The 17,251-nt window shown below is 52.8% G+C and overlaps 1 protein-coding gene across 5 annotated transcripts in view; it reads right to left on the bottom strand.

The window, feature by feature from the left end:
• Positions 1–2,040: 2,040 nt before the first annotated feature.
• LOC111773495 (NBPF family member NBPF26-like) overlaps positions 2,041–17,251 on the bottom strand; it is a 71,146-nt gene continuing 55,935 nt past the window's right edge. For 3 of the 5 annotated variants that reach the window (XM_070267922.1, XM_070267924.1, XM_070267923.1), the window contains 8 exons: positions 16,459–16,634; positions 15,353–15,407; positions 14,131–14,306; positions 13,025–13,079; positions 9,654–9,826; positions 6,061–6,297; positions 5,582–5,756; positions 2,041–3,223 (listed from right to left, as the gene is read on the bottom strand). In XM_070267922.1, the coding sequence (XP_070124023.1) occupies positions 3,202–3,223; positions 5,582–5,756; positions 6,061–6,297; positions 9,654–9,826; positions 13,025–13,079; positions 14,131–14,306; positions 15,353–15,407; positions 16,459–16,634 (1,069 nt within the window). In that variant the 3' untranslated portion in view covers positions 2,041–3,201. Of the gene's footprint in view, positions 3,224–5,581; positions 5,757–6,060; positions 6,298–9,653; positions 9,827–10,702; positions 10,758–11,808; positions 11,985–13,024; positions 13,080–14,130; positions 14,307–15,352; positions 15,408–16,458; positions 16,635–17,251 lie in introns of all 5 variants that reach the window. The other 2 variants (XM_070267921.1, XM_070267920.1) reach the window with 1 other exon arrangement.

Genomic DNA, 17,251 nt, shown 5'->3' on the forward strand with positions numbered 1-17,251 from the left:
GCAGATCTGAGTGTCAAGGCTAGACTATTTGGAATATACTTTGTTTGGTTAGATATGAGTTGCAAACCATATAAAACCGAATTAAAGTTTTAACATTTGGCCTTTAGACATGGAAAACACAATGTAACAAATGAACCTAATTGTGCAAAAATGTTATAGAACAACCAAATGGATTAGAACTATTCCACGAGACTTTAAAACAATAATTTATCTATACCCCAGGACAGTAAGAAAACCAAAAGCTACTTTTCTCAATCGTGTTGCTAGTGGTGTTGCTGCTATCATCTTTATTCGTGTGTCTGTATAATGTGGGAAAAGCAAACGTTGTGGGATATTCTAATTCTACTACTCCCTGTGTCCTTAACACACAATGCTTGGTGTTAGAGGAGGAGATTGAGACGAAAAACAAACGTTCAGTAAAAGCCCTGTGGTTCTCAATTCGAATTGGCAGTGTTTGCGAATCTATTTGAAGCAACTGGTATGAATTAAAGGTCCTCCTGGAAGAAAATAGGACCTCAGAATCAGAACACACCACGCCTATCCCCCCAGACCTTATGTCCGTTAGAATTGCCCCAAAGAGAGAGACCCAGACCTGAGAAATCAACTTAGCCACTCAAAGCACCCAACCTTCCTACATAGACCTTTGGTTTCTCGTTCAGGGAAACTTAGGCATGTTGACATGCAAATCACACAGCAGACATGTGTTCCAAGGTGACAGAAGAGAAGAACAGAAATAGAGAGTCAAAAATTTCAGCTCATGAAAGGATTTCTCTCCAGATCAATCACACAGCATAGGAAAACTCTAAAATGACATACAATGAATCTGAGTTAAACGTGCCCAACAAAGCATTTGTACACACGAACAAAACAAAACCACATAAGAAATACACAACTCAAAAGAGAAGTGGACAAGAAACAGAAAATGAGAAATTAGACTTGGCAGAAATTAGGGAAAAATGGGAGAAAAAGAAAATTCTCTGAAAAATAGGCTAAATGACAAGGTTCATAAGGGCAACATATTTGTCTAAAAATACTATAAGGGACACAGAATAAAGAAATGGAAGCATCAAACAGAAGAGAAATGAAGAAAAGATGCTGCAAAAGGATCAGAGAGAAAGTCTAGATCCCGGGGAGAAACAGAACTGGGGTGGTCAACGCTAAGACCTCGCCTCCTGGAACTGACAGATTTAAAGTAAAGGAAACAACTTCCTGCGAAGCTCCAGACCCCTCTCTGCTCCTCAAAGAAGCCAATTCACATACAATAGAGAGAAAATCAATCTACGTCTACACCTCAACAGAACAACAATGCGGGACAATACCCTATAAAAACTCAGTGACAGTCATTGTGGGCAAGTACTTCATAGTCACCCAGCTGTCCCTGTGTCAAGGCAGCAGAAAAGAGTGTGGCACATACAACACTCAGGGAGTCCTGCTTCCATCTTGAGGAGTCTTTTCAGGATGAACTCCACCCAACAAGAGAGGACTGAGGAAATTGGGACTTTTGAACAGCTGGTCGTCACTGAATGCATTTAACTGTAGATCTAAAGCAGAAATCTGGAAGGGGCCAAGGGGAGAAAAGCAGTGTGTCAATGGTATACCTTTAACTGGGTTGAAACAATTCTATGAGAAGTGGCCAGGAAGGATGGAAGAAAAGAGAAAAACAGAACAAATGTCCTGGATGGTCACAGTGGTAAAAGTTTGCAGTTGAAAGATGTCATTTCAAACTCGTAAAACAATTATTAGAAGTTTGACAAGTTAGTAAGGGACTAAGATATCAAAAACACTTAGTGAAATATACAGCACTAGCTACACAGTTCTTAAATATCAAATGAAACACACACACAGAAACATGGAAACAGAAAATAGTAAATACCATCTACTACAGGTGGGTAATACAGCCTAAAACGTATGGGAGACTGTAGGACGTAACTATGAAGGAGAGAGAGAAGAATGTTTATATTAATTTATATTTATATCCACCCAGTCAGTCATGATGATGCTGATTATAACACTGAATTTAAAAAATTCATGAGTCCACAGTGACAGTCAAAACAAAAATTTTAATAGCATAGAAGGGGAAGGAATGTTCTTTTTCATGGCACAATGCCAACAAATACAAGGCTATAGGTATGAACGGATTAGAAAATTTCCAATGTATAAATGCAAATATGTTAATCGACATACATCAGGGATCATTAAGGATGGTAAAATATTTAGAGAAAGATCTTTAGAAAAGAGGATGTTCACACACTCTCAAAGTACCACTCACCAAATTACTTACTCATTATAGAAAGGAAAAAATGTGCCCTTACAATGAACAGATCTCGTAGGCCCCTCCATGACAACGTGACCCATGCTAGTACGGCAGTCACAGAGGTGGACACACCGGACATTCTTAGTCTCCAGGTGGGCTCCACTAGGAAGCACCCAGCACTAACTACGTAGGGCTCTTGGCAAGAGGGTCGGCCTGAGTTAGTCATGAGGAAGTGGTCAGACCAGTACACAATGTAGACCATTGAACCAGACAACTGTCCTGACCTCTACAAACAAGGCAATGTCACCGCCACCAAAAACAACAAAAGGTGAGGAGAGGTTTTTGGATCCAAAGGACTAAAGAAATCTTTTTAGTCGTTTAGAACCCCAAAAGTCTCTTCTCCTTTTTGTTATCTTACTTGTGGTGACATTGCCTTGTTTGTTGAGGCGAGGCCAGTTGTCTTGTGCAGTGGTCTAGATTCTGCACTTGTCTCAGGACTACCTCATGACTGAATTCAGGCTAAACGTTGTCACCATAGCACTGCATAGTTAGTGCTGTCTGCTCCTCGCACAGCCCAGCTGGTGGCACAGAACGCCCGGTCTGTCATGTTGTCTTTTGCCAGTTGCTCCTGATTCTGCTGATGTGCAGGACGGGAACTGAGAGCAGCAAGGGTTAAGGTCTCTCATAACCGTGTGTGGGTCTAGGCGGTGGTCTCCTCAGTGACTTAGCGCAGTTGGAGGCCAAAGGGCTGGGATTTTTCCCATCAAAGCAGGCTTTGCAGTAAAAACCTTGGAGAGTGCTTTGTGGTTGTGATGTTGATCTTCAGCATAGGATCCCTTCACTGTTCTGTTTGGGTTTTAAATTGATTTGCTGTTTCAGATTTTTTTCATCAAGTGAAAACGGTACTTTTTGTGATGCGGTTTCTTTCAGATCAGTAATATCTTTCCTTAGATCCAGAGATCTTGGTATCTGAGAGACAGAAAGAGAAAATACAAATGAAATGTGAGTCTTTGCAGGTCCCAATGACAGCTGAGCCTGGAGGGATGGCTATGTGGTGACAGAGGCCAGCAGGAAGCTGAGCTCCTGTTGAGGGGAGGAGCTGAAGGAGGAGCACAGGCCGCTGAAGGGGAAAGTGAGAGCCACAAGGTAGAAGAAACACCTCCCTGCACTTCCATCCAGGCTGTGGTGCAGCATCGAGGGACACCCTGTCCTCACCCCACCAGGAGCCTGGTGACATCCCAGCTCAGAGCGGCTGCAGAGCCTTAGCCAGAGCCCTACCAGCCTTTCCTCAGCAGCCACTTCACTCCTGAAGCCCCTCAGTCTGGAGCAAAGTGATGGCTTTCCCACCCCTCCCAGGGAGGGATGTGCTTAGCATCCACCCCCCACATTCAGAAACAGACTGCTGTCGGAAGGAGAGGACCCTGGGCAGAGAAGCACACCCTCTTTAACTCCACGTCCCAGTGCTCTGAGGAGGAGGGGCACAACGCTTGAACTGGAACCCAGGCCTCAGGCCCTTTCCATAATTGGTGGAAGGTGAGAGGAAGGGCTCCGATCTGGAGGTGTCCACAGACCACAGACACTGTTGCATCACTTTGGCTCAACGGGAAAAAAGGTTTTACAGAGAAATTCTTCTCCAAAGAGACTGAGGAAAGAACCAAAGAAGGAGAAACTCAAAATGGAATTAACAAAAAGAGAGCAGGGACGGTAACCATGGCCCCATGCATTTTCCTTCATTCTTTAGCGTTGATTCCACACCAGGATACACCTTAGGGCATTTCTAGGAATATTCTCAACATCTAGACCAAAAACTCCGAAGGGGAAGCATGAGGCACCTGGTTTGACTATGTTCTCTCCCACCCCACCCCTTTATTCCCCACAAAGCACTGCATAGAGAAAGATTCTCCTTTAGTCTTTTATGCCAGTGGAAAGAATGGCATAAGAAGCATAAACATGCAATCTTTTCCTGACTTTCAGCTGTTACTTACTATTATGTTCTCTTTAAGGGAATGAGCATAAAGATTCTCTTTGGGGCTTTTACTTAACGACAAAAATTGATCAATACTAAAATTCTCAAACTGTAGTGCTGAACGCATGGGACTTGAAATCAATTGGATGGAATAGGAACTTCTAGTTTTATATGAAAAATATTAAAGAAAATACTAAATTTTATGATGTGTAATAAGGGAGGTATGGTTTTCTGTGCACTGTTTTTCAATGAAATGCTCGTTTGCTGTTTTATCTTGTCTTCAGAAAAGTGGGGGAAACTCTCCTCAAAGAAGGGAGGTCAGAAGTCTAATCCATTCATCTACCTCTTTTATCTTCTCACTTTTTTCCACGTTGTACAAAGAGTGCTGTTGAGAGAGGCATACAAATCCCCTCAATGGCTGATGGATATTCAGGCTTTTTAATGAAGCAGCCACACATTCTGGGCATTTCTATTCTGAACCTGAGATCATCGTAGAGGAATGGTCCTTGTCAAGTCTAGCTGCATGTTAGAATCCCTGGGGAGCTTTTGAAATCTACTGAAGCCCAAACCCCACTCCTGACAATTTAAATGAGAATCGCCAGCTGGGAGGTCAAGGCACTGATCTTAATTAAATTTTCACCAGGTGCTTATTACAGGGCAGTGTTAATGCCAGCTCCAATGAGGCCCTGAGGTGAGGATGCTGAGTCCCTGGAAGCCCCATGCACATTAGCACAGGCCTGCACATGTGGGCCGAGGAGAAAGCTGGCTCCAGGCCAGTCCAGCACTCCCACCTGTGACCCAGGTTCTCATTTGGTTTTTGTCATCTGGGCTCTTTGTCCTCAGTTTTAACACTTCTTCTTCTTCTTCACATGGAGAAGTCCACGGTTAAGGGTTGTCCTGGGTCAGATTCCCAAAATGACTCAGGAGGAAGATCCATGTGTGAGTGATTCATTGAGAAGAAAGAGGCAGTGGAGTTGGGGAAGCTGGGAAGGGAAGGCAAAGAAATGAAGAAAGTGTGTGATTTCAGGCAAAGTGCCTTGTGTTCAGCGGCATCAATGATGCTCTTGTGATGAGGAGGACCATGGGCTCAGGCTTCCCCGTGGCTAAGATGAAAGCAGGGAGGGAATATCAGGACAGCAGCGGCAGGAACACAGCAGAGTTCAGAGAGCAAACGAGATGGAGCTGGAAGGGCCTGGCAGGGTGGCAGCCCCCATGGAAAACAGAGGGAAGGCCAGACAGAGGTCGCATCAGCTGTTGGAGTGAACAAATGAGGAAGAGAAGACACAGCGGGAGATTGAGCTAGAATCTTAGCTAGAGAGCCATGAGGCATAAGTGCATCTAAGAGCCAGCGATGTGATTACCTCAGTACCCTCAGCTGAAGGCTGGGGAAGTTGCATGTTATCCTCCACTTGTTGAAGAGCAGTTTTCTTTTGATAATCTTCTGTTTCTGGGCACTTAAGGCAGCTGAGCCCTCAAGAGCATCACCCTCCAGCTTGGGAGGTTTCTTTCCTCTGAGGGAAGCATCGAAACCCAGTCCTGAAAAATAAAACCACAGCCAACAGGATCCATTGTCATTCATGATCGTACTGGGACTTAATCCTCCACCCAGGAGGGACATCAAATAAGCAGAGTGGCCAGAACAAGAAAGGCCACTGAAAGTCCATGGGTGAGGTGAGGCCCATGGCGACACTTTCATATTTTCTCTTTCTTTGATCTTACTCACACTACCCAGTAGTGATGAGATTGCCAGGAGGTGTGGGAGAGGCCCATCACCTCCCCGCTCCCACCCTCTGACGACTAACAATGGACCAGAGCTTCGTATTCCCCTTTTCTCTCTCACCTTGGAAGAGCGGCCACTGATTTCTGAAGGGATCGTGGGCTCTAAAGCTCCAGGTGGTGGAGCAAAGGCCAAGCCTGGCTTTGCCGGCACCACAGTCCAACTGGTCCAGCTGCAGCAGCAGATAACTGGTCACCTGGGTGCCTGGCTGCAGCTGTGTCTGTGAAGCTTGCAGCTCTGGCCTTTGGAAACTCCAGTTTGTCCTCAAAGGCCCTCGGTGACCGGCCTCCAGGGTGGGAGCTGAAAGGAGAAGAGGGCTCAGTGAGACCAATCCCAGCTTTCCTTTCCTCAGCCCTGGGAACCCACCCATTTCTAATGTCCATGCCTGTCAGGGAGACCACCCAGTGTCCCAAAGAAAAAAGGCAGACCTCATGTACATGAAGGAGCTGTCAGCTTCACATGTGTCCCTGGGGATGCTGAGATGGCAGGTGACAGGATGCAGTGTCCCAGAAGTGAGAAACCCACTGAGTCCAGAGGACTTTGGATGCAAGGATGAAGTCATGCCTGTGAATCTGTTGTCATTAACTTAGTCCTATAGCTTAGAGAGAAGGTTCTAGAGAGGCCTTAGGACAGGGGGGAGAAAGTGATGTTGATGTGTACCCACAGTATAAAAGAACAGGGAGAGAAGTACGGCCACAAGTCTTCAGGTCCGGTAGAAGACACAGTTGGGAAACCGTAGAACAGGGACCGAGTTATCCGAAGTTTTGTAAAGTTCTGCGGCCTTTTGAGCAGCTTTGTCTGTAATTTTTGACTGCCCTCCACCCACCCACACATGTAAATATCTATAGCCACGCAGGGCACCGGCAGCTACAGGACATGTAGTAGAGGTCTGAGTCCCCGATTGGAAACTTAGGGACAGAGAAGTGCTACAGAGTCAGACTTTGTGGTTCTTCAGGGAGGTAAGAGAGCACTCAATCCTGTGTCCCACACCCCTCGGTGGGGGCTGGGCAGTTCTCCCTAATAAACGTGTATATTTTGACTGTGAAATGAACACATACTCTCAGAAAGGGGGCTAACAAAGACTTCAAATAGCCTCAGGCCAGTCCAGGTCAGACTCAGGCGGGCTCCTGGCCCGCAGGGCCTGCTCTGCACTGCGTGGGCTCCCCTCTCTCCTGCCCTCTAGCCATCCTCATTCTCACCAAGGGTTCACTGTTCCATAGAAATGTCTCTGTGTGTCTGTTGCCATTTCGTCTTCCAGATCACAGACTCTCCTGACTCCTGTCCGTGCTCCATCCAGCCTCCCTCAAGGTGCGTTCCCTGGTTCCATCCTCTCTCACCGGCAAATGTCTCACCCGCCTTCTTACCCCAGATCCTGCCCCATCCTGTGCCTGCTCTGCTGGGGGAACTTCCTCTCCCCTCTCTGCTACACACTCTCAACTCTGCACCTCCTTTGCACTCCCTCCTTCTCTCTTCTGGCCCCTCTTTCTTCTACAGCATCGCTTCCCACACCTCCCTTAGATAAATCCTCTGGAATCAGCCTGCCCTCCAGCCCCCACCCCAGCCCTGCGCCACATGCCTCTTCTGGCTTCCAGGTCTTTTTCCACAAGGACTTCTCTCGGGCTGTACCCTGTACTGCCTGTAGCCCCTCTGCTGCCATACACACTGTTTACATGTTGTCATCAGCGAACCCCAACACAGGACGGGTCCGTGTAGAATTTAGGTGATCTCTTCACTTATCTCAGCCCATCTGCATGGGGCAATTTGTCCTTTCCTGCTGCATTTTGAACGATGGCCTGGCAAGGCCGTGCCCCATCACACACATCTCACTTCTGAGGTGTGTCTGAGCATTTCTCATCCTCCTCATGGGGACCGAGACCTGGCTGTCAGGGTAACCGAGACAGAGCTGTGCAGCTTTACAAGGGCAGCAGGACAACTCTAAGTGAGAGCAGAAAAGCCCCGAGGGCAGGGGCTGGGGAGACAGATCTCTCAGCCCTGGCTGATTTTCCACGGAGAGAGCTCCTCATGGAGCTGCAGCTCCCCTGGGAGGGCCTGGGTGAGCCGCTGGCTCTGCTCACAGGACGGAGTGCTCTGAGAGGGTAGGAGCTGGCAGGTCGGCATGAGTGGAAACAGGAGTTCTTTGGATGTCTTCCAACTTTTCTGTTTAAGTTTAAAATTGTTTGACATAGTTTGGAACAAAGCACAAGGAAGAGGGTGAGCACCATCCCCGCTTAGTCCCTGATGTTCCGACTGCTGAGAGCAGGAGACAGAGCCTGAGCAGGGGAGTCAGGCCAAACGGGGGCCACAGTCCCACTGTGCACTGACTGGGGGTCTGGGGCTAGCAAAGTGACCTTGCTGAGCCTCAGTGCCCTCGGCTCCAACATGAGATACCTCACCTATTGAGAGCGGCGCTGTGAGGACCGAATGGGTTATAGTGTCCACGGAGCTCACTTGCTGAGGGGCGTGGCACACAACAGACACAAAAGACCTGTGTGACATTTTCAGTCATGAATTGTTGTGATCCTCAGAAAGCCTTCGATTCTCTGCACCTCGGGAAGAACGGGAAACAGGAAAGAGGACGGTCCAGTGTGAAAAGGCCCTTACTGACCCGAAAAGGTTGAAGGACAAGTTGTTCATGGTCGATTTCACTATAAAATAGTCAGAGAGAGTCAGGAACACCACAGAGTTTCTGGCTCTTCCTACAAGATGATTTCATGAGTAAAGGCTCCTAACAATCCAGCCACCTCGCCCAGAAGAGAAGTCCGGAAGATCGCCTCCGGGAGAGGAGATGAAAACTGTGTTTGAATCTCCCTGCTTGAGGAAATGGCGGCCCCAGTGGGATCTTGCTCACCAGGGAGGACTTTTCTGGAGATAATGGGTAGGGAAGCTTGTGCGCTTTGCTCATAAATTAGGCCAATACCCCCATCAGGTACACAGGCTGTTGATAGTTTACATGAGATGATACCGCAGAGACTAGACATGTGATTGAAACTACAACCTCCACATGGAATAAATCAATGGTGTTGCACAAAGGATGAAACCCATGGCCATTGGTGGAGGATGAAAAATCAGAATGAGAGCTTTGGCTTCATTGAAAACACAGAAACAGGCAGGATTTGGTGCTCAGGATTTCGTATCCAAATGCTTCAGAAGGGGGTAGGCACCCCAGGGGAAAAACTTTGAGCTCCGGAACCATGTAACACATGTTGCAAATATAGAGCAGACTGCAAATCTGTGTGGAAAGCCAGAGAGTTTGTACAAAACTACTGAGGAAATACAAGTAGCAACATCATTCCATGAGTATGAGAATTCTTAGGGTGAAGAAGAGATGTTTTTCACAAATTCCTCCAGGTAACAAAATGATGGCTGAGACTTTTCCATTATCCCTCTATTTCCCCTCTTGAACCTGACTTGATAGGAACAGTCTGCAGTTGTGAGAAATGCCAGGTGACAGGAGTTGAGACTAGAAGAAGAAAATTATCCGACCACAGGATGCTTCTCAAAATTAACTGCAGGAGCACAACTCAAACTAGAAGGAGTCTACAGAACCCATTGGCAGGGATGCACCTCTCAGCCAATGCAGGGTGCTGGATTCAAAGAACATAGACATTACCAGAAAACCACAAGGAATTTGTGCCATTTACAATGGGAGTACTCACCCTCTGCATCCAGGGTTTGGAAGATTTCGTGTCTGTCAAATGACAATGAAGAATCACTGTAAGGTCTGTAGGAGGAGGACAGGTCATGTTCAATGGAACGAGAAAAAAAATATTTATTCACGGCGTCCTTGGGGAATCCATTATCTTTCATATAGAGCAGATTGCTGCTGAGGCTGTTGGGGTAGAGATGAGTGAAGATAAAAAAAAAGGCATTAGGAAAGACAAAAACCAAGGGACGGTTTGGATGGGAAGGATGAGAGTGGGATCACCTAAAACAGAGTTAAGGCACCCATCAAGAGAGAAAAAGGAAACTTGCCCTGTCTAGGAAGAGAGTGTGGTTGGAAAGTGAACAGGAGAGAGAGGGAGATCATTAGGGAGAAAAGGAGAAAGAGGGAAAGAAAGTGGAAAAAGGACCCAGCAGAGACAGCTTAGAGGATGGAGGAAAAGAAAAGATCATGAGAAAGAGGGAAAAAATGTGATGAGAGAGAGGATTGAGTATACCAGGAGACGAGAGACATGAAAAAGGTAAACTCAGAAAAGAAGAAGGGTGGCATGAATAGTATTGAATAGAGTGGGCAGGAACATAAACGAAGCAGACAAAGGGTAAACTGACTCTGGCATGAGGGTAAACTCAGAGAAAGCTGGGCTTTCGGGTGTATTTTATTACGAATTGTGGCATGATGCGGACTTGGGTCACGAAGGACCGTCTTGGCCGGGAAATAGCCGCCACCGTGGGAACGGCAACCGGGCAGAGGCAGACATGCGTCCCCCGCTGGGTGACAGAAGAAAGAGAGAACGGGAGAGCGCATGCCATCCGCCGACAGATGAGCACACCTCCGGCATCTGACCGCACGTGACCACACTGGAGAGAGATCACGGAATTGGCCCATCCGAGGACCACGGTGAGAAACACAGAGCACTCTGGGAAAGGGACACTTGGCGGTTGCGTGCGTGGGGGAAACGGGGATAGTCAGCGCTCGCTGAACTCCCTCGATCGGAGATGCCCAGATGGCCCCTTCCAATGGAGTCCCGGGATTCTTCCGAGTTACCTGCAACACAGGCCGTCTTGGACGCCCCCGTCGTCCTCCAGATCGGTGTGTTGGCCTGGAAAGAAATTCGCACGGGGCCAGTCACACTAAGCAGATCCCCACTCGACCCTTGGGAATCCAGTGTCCAGTCCCAGCCCAGGGACCTCCACATCCTCAGTGTGACAACGGCAGACGGGAAGAGCAATCTGCCAGGAGACCTCAGGCGGTGTCTCGTGAAAGCGCCGGCCTGGCTTTGCTGAGCCAGCGGGCCGCGTCTCCCCGATCGGGGAGGCCCTCAGCCCAGGATGCTCTCCCGAGTCTGGGAAAACAGCCAAAGAGGCGTGGGGCTCACACCTTCTGGGGCACCAGCCTAAGTGCCCGCTCGCACAAGTGCCGCGCTACTCAGCCTTCTCTGCGCGGGGACGCTAGTTGTGGAGGCTCGAGTCGAACTCATCGCCTGAGGGGAGAAGGCCGGCTGCACTCTACAAACCCTGGCATCCAGAGGCATCGTCGCCCCCTGCTCCGCAGAAACACTGGCCACCCTGTGGGCTGGGAGAAGGCCAAGGCCTAGGCTCGCACGCGGGAAACACGGGAGCACGGGAAACGGGACAGGTGGCTAGGGGCGTTCTTCCGAGGACTGCTTCGGAAGAGAGGCCAACGTGACGGAGACGGAGAGTGGGGCCCACAAGAGTGAAGCCCGGGAGGCGTCTCGGAGGCAGATGTCCACAAGGAGGCCAGGCGCACGGGGTGGGCCTAGAATCTGGAGGGACACGCCTCAGGCGTGAAAGTTAGAGCACTGAAGGTGCGAGGAGACATTTCACGCCAGCGGGGATGTTTGACAGACACCTGCCCTGGTGCTACGTGCGGCACAGGGGAGCTGAGTTTGTCCTGCCGGCTTTGGGTCCCGTGATGTGTCACTGGGGCCAGGGGCACCTGGGCGCATCCTGGCAAGAAGGAAGGGAGCGCAGCTCCCTCAAGCGTCTCCCGTCTGTGCTTCCAACTCTGTCCTCCAGCCTGATTCCCTTCAATGTGTCTGTCTGCACAGCCCGAGGGCTGGCATGCCAAGGACACCGACCGCCCAGGGAGTCCAGCTGGAGCCTTATCCCCTGCACAGCGGCAATACTCACTGGGGGTGTCTGCCAGGGAGGAGACGGCCAGGCCCTGGAAGCAGAAGACGGCACTGCTCGACTGAGTCCAGCAGGACTCGGACTGGCCGACGTCCGTGGCGCAGGTCCAGGAGTATTCCTCCAGGCACGCTCTCGGGAGCGGAGGCTCGACCGTGGGTGGCACATCCCTGCCGAGCCTGTGGGCGGAGGGAGGGCTCAAGTGGAGACAAGCGGCTTTGGGAAACACACATTCCTAGAGCTGCTTTCCCTGGAAGGTGGAAGGGTCTGCTCACAGAAGAGCAATGGGAAGGGCTCAGCCAGGGAGATCACACAATCCTCCTCTGGCTGGGGCCAGGCCGCAGTTGAAGTGGGAACAGGAGAGAGAGCTGGAAAAAGACAGACACAGAGACAGAGAGGGCCGGGGGGGTGGGGCGCGCAGGGAGAGAGACAGAGAGCGCGAGAGAGCGAGCGATCCAGCGTGAGCCGACGAGAGACAGACAGACAGACACAGACACAGAGACAGAGACAGAGACAGAGACAGAGAGACAGACAGAGAGAGACACAGAGAGAGAGAGGGAGAAAGACAGACACACAGACAGAGACAGAGGAGGAGAGAGCGAGCAGAGCTTGCTCAGAGCACCGAGCAGAAAATGAGCTCGTGAGCAAGGAGGACGAGCGCCTCCACTCCACAAGAGTCATCACACACCCACACACTCAGAGGACCCTAAAGGCGGCGTCAACACTCTTGCATCCAGTTGGTGGAAATGCACAGACAGCTGCCAAGTGAACCCTGCCTGGCTCTGGCACCACTGTCGACTCCCAGAAATCTGGAAGCTGCAAGGTCTGCCTCTCTCCCTACTGGGGCATGATGCGGACTTGGGTCACGAAGGACCGTCTTGGCCGGGAAATAGCCGCCACCGTGGGAACGGCAACCGGGCAGAGGCAGACATGCGTCCCCCGCTGGGTGACAGAAGAAAGAGAGAACGGGAGAGCGCACGCCATCCGCCGACAGATGAGCACACCTCCGGCATCTGACCGCACGTGACCACACTGGAGAGAGATCACGGAATTGGCCCATCCGAGGACCACGGTGAGAAACACAGAGCACTCTGGGAAAGGGACACCTGGCGGTTGCGTGCGTGGGGGAAACGGGGATAGTCAGCGCTCGCTGAACTCCCTCGATCGGAGATGCCCAGATGGCCCCTTCCAATGGAGTCCCGGGATTCTTCCGAGTTACCTGCAACACAGGCCGTCTTGGACGCCCCCGTCGTCCTCCGGATCGGTGTGTTGGCCTGGAAAGAAATTCGCACGGGGCCAGTCACACTAAGCAGATCCCCACTCGACCCTTGGGAATCCAGTGTCCAGTCCCAGCCCAGGGACCTCCACATCCTCAGTGTGACAACGGCAGACGGGAAGAGCAATCTGCCAGGAGACCTCAGGCGGTGTCTCGTGAAAGCGCCGGCCTGGCTTTGCTGAGCCAGCGGGCCGCGTCTCCCCGATCGGGGAGGCCCTCAGCCCAGGATGCTCTCCCGAGTCTGGGAAAACAGCCAAAGAGGCGTGGGGCTCACACCTTCTGGGGCACCAGCCTAAGTGCCCGCTCGCACAAGTGCCGCGCTACTCAGCCTTCTCTGCGCGGGGACGCTAGTTGTGGAGGCTCGAGTCGAACTCACCGCCTGAGGGGAGAAGGCCGGCTGCACTCTACAAACCCTGGCATCCAGAGGCATCGTCGCCCCCTGCTCCGCAGAAACACTGGCCACCCTGTGGGCTGGGAGAAGGCCAAGGCCTAGGCTCGCACGCGGGAAACACGGGAGCACGGGAAACGGGACAGGTGGCTAGGGGCGTTCTTCCGAGGACTGCTTCGGAAGAGAGGCCAACGTGACGGAGACGGAGAGTGGGGCCCACAAGAGTGAAGCCCGGGAGGCGTCTCGGAGGCAGATGTCCACAAGGAGGCCAGGCGCACGGGGTGGGCCTAGAATCTGGAGGGACACGCCTCAGGCGTGAAAGTTAGAGCACTGAAGGTGCGAGGAGACATTTCACGCCAGCGGGGATGTTTGACAGACACCTGCCCTGGCGCTACGTGCGGCACAGGGGAGCTGAGTTTGTCCTGCCGGCTTTGGGTCCCGTGATGTGTCACTGGGGCCAGGGGCACCTGGGCGCATCCTGGCAAGAAGGAAGGGAGCGCAGCTCCCTCAAGCGTCTCCCGTCTGTGCTTCCAACTCTGTCCTCCAGCCTGATTCCCTTCAATGTGTCTGTCTGCACAGCCCGAGGGCTGGCATGCCAAGGACACCGACCGCCCAGGGAGTCCAGCTGGAGCCTTATCCCCTGCACAGCGGCAATACTCACTGGGGGTGTCTGCCAGGGAGGAGACGGCCAGGCCCTGGAAGCAGAAGACGGCACTGCTCGACTGAGTCCAGCAGGACTCGGACTGGCCGACGTCCGTGGCGCAGGTCCAGGAGTATTCCTCCAGGCACGCTCTCGGGAGCGGAGGCTCGACCGTGGGTGGCACATCCCTGCCGAGCCTGTGGGCGGAGGGAGGGCTCAAGTGGAGACAAGCGGCTTTGGGAAACACACATTCCTAGAGCTGCTTTCCCTGGAAGGTGGAAGGGTCTGCTCACAGAAGAGCAATGGGAAGGGCTCAGCCAGGGAGATCACACAATCTTCCTCTGGCTGGGGCCAGGCCGCAGTTGAAGTGGGAACAGGAGAGAGAGCTGGAAAAAGACAGACACAGAGACAGAGAGGGCCGGGGGGGTGGGGCGCGCAGGGAGAGAGACAGAGAGCGCGAGAGAGCGAGCGATCCAGCGTGAGCCGACGAGAGACAGACAGACAGACACAGACACAGACACAGAGACAGAGACAGAGACAGAGACAGAGAGACAGACAGAGAGAGACACAGAGAGAGAGAGGGAGAGAGACAGACACACAGACAGAGACAGAGGAGGAGAGAGCGAGCAGAGCTTGCTCAGAGCACCGAGCAGAAAATGAGCTCGTGAGCAAGGAGGACGAGCGCCTCCACTCCACAAGAGTCATCACACACCCACACACTCAGAGGACCCTAAAGGCGGCGTCAACACTCTTGCATCCAGTTGGTGGAAATGCACAGACAGCTGCCAAGTGAACCCTGCCTGGCTCTGGCACCACTGTCGACTCCCAGAAATCTGGAAGCTGCAAGGTCTGCCTCTCTCCCTACTGGGGCATGATGCGGACTTGGGTCACGAAGGACCGTCTTGGCCGGGAAATAGCCGCCACCGTGGGAACGGCAACCGGGCAGAGGCAGACATGCGTCCCCCGCTGGGTGACAGAAGAAAGAGAGAACGGGAGAGCGCACGCCATCCGCCGACAGATGAGCACACCTCCGGCATCTGACCGCACGTGACCACACTGGAGAGAGATCACGGAATTGGCCCATCCGAGGACCACGGTGAGAAACACAGAGCACTCTGGGAAAGGGACACCTGGCGGTTGCGTGCGTGGGGGAAACGGGGATAGTCAGCGCTCGCTGAACTCCCTCGATCGGAGATGCCCAGATGGCCCCTTCCAATGGAGTCCCGGGATTCTTCCGAGTTACCTGCAACACAGGCCGTCTTGGACGCCCCCGTCGTCCTCCGGATCGGTGTGTTGGCCTGGAAAGAAATTCGCACGGGGCCAGTCACACTAAGCAGATCCCCACTCGACCCTTGGGAATCCAGTGTCCAGTCCCAGCCCAGGGACCTCCACATCCTCAGTGTGACAACGGCAGACGGGAAGAGCAATCTGCCAGGAGACCTCAGGCGGTGTCTCGTGAAAGCGCCGGCCTGGCTTTGCTGAGCCAGCGGGCCGCGTCTCCCCGATCGGGGAGGCCCTCAGCCCAGGATGCTCTCCCGAGTCTGGGAAAACAGCCAAAGAGGCGTGGGGCTCACACCTTCTGGGGCACCAGCCTAAGTGCCCGCTCGCACAAGTGCCGCGCTACTCAGCCTTCTCTGCGCGGGGACGCTAGTTGTGGAGGCTCGAGTCGAACTCATCGCCTGAGGGGAGAAGGCCGGCTGCACTCTACAAACCCTGGCATCCAGAGGCATCGTCGCCCCCTGCTCCGCAGAAACACTGGCCACCCTGTGGGCTGGGAGAAGGCCAAGGCCTAGGCTCGCACGCGGGAAACACGGGAGCACGGGAAACGGGACAGGTGGCTAGGGGCGTTCTTCCGAGGACTGCTTCGGAAGAGAGGCCAACGTGACGGAGACGGAGAGTGGGGCCCACAAGAGTGAAGCCCGGGAGGCGTCTCGGAGGCAGATGTCCACAAGGAGGCCAGGCGCACGGGGTGGGCCTAGAATCTGGAGGGACACGCCTCAGGCGTGAAAGTTAGAGCACTGAAGGTGCGAGGAGACATTTCACGCCAGCGGGGATGTTTGACAGACACCTGCCCTGGCGCTACGTGCGGCACAGGGGAGCTGAGTTTGTCCTGCCGGCTTTGGGTCCCGTGATGTGTCACTGGGGCCAGGGGCACCTGGGCGCATCCTGGCAAGAAGGAAGGGAGCGCAGCTCCCTCAAGCGTCTCCCGTCTGTGCTTCCAACTCTGTCCTCCAGCCTGATTCCCTTCAATGTGTCTGTCTGCACAGCCCGAGGGCTGGCATGCCAAGGACACCGACAGCCCAGGGAGTCCAGCTGGAGCCTTATCCCCTGCACAGCGGCAATACTCACTGGGGGTGTCTGCCAGGGAGGAGACGGCCAGGCCCTGGAAGCAGAAGACGGCACTGCTCGACTGAGTCCAGCAGGACTCGGACTGGCCGACGTCCGTGGCGCAGGTCCAGGAGTATTCCTCCAGGCACGCTCTCGGGAGCGGAGGCTCGACCGTGGGTGGCACATCCCTGCCGAGCCTGTGGGCGGAGGGAGGGCTCAAGTGGAGACAAGCGGCTTTGGGAAACACACATTCCTAGAGCTGCTTTCCCTGGAAGGTGGAAGGGTCTGCTCACAGAAGAGCAATGGGAAGGGCTCAGCCAGGGAGATCACACAATCCTCCTCTGGCTGGGGCCAGGCCGCAGTTGAAGTGGGAACAGGAGAGAGAGCTGGAAAAAGACAGACACAGAGACAGAGAGGGCCGGGGGGGTGGGGCGCGCAGGGAGAGAGACAGAGAGCGCGAGAGAGCGAGCGATCCAGCGTGAGCCGACGAGAGACAGACAGACAGACACAGACACAGAGACAGAGACAGAGACAGAGACAGAGAGACAGACAGAGAGAGACACAGAGAGAGAGAGGGAGAAAGACAGACACACAGACAGAGACAGAGGAGGAGAGAGCGAGCAGAGCTTGCTCAGAGCACCGAGCAGAAAATGAGCTCGTGAGCAAGGAGGACGAGCGCCTCCACTCCACAAGAGTCATCACACACCCACACACTCAGAGGACCCTAAAGGCGGCGTCAACACTCTTGCATCCAGTTGGTGGAAATGCACAGACAGCTGCCAAGTGAACCCTGCCTGGCTCTGGCACCACTGTC

Source organism: Equus caballus, chromosome 5, assembly GCF_041296265.1.
Source record: "Equus caballus isolate H_3958 breed thoroughbred chromosome 5, TB-T2T, whole genome shotgun sequence".
Lineage (NCBI taxonomy): Eukaryota > Metazoa > Chordata > Mammalia > Perissodactyla > Equidae > Equus > Equus caballus.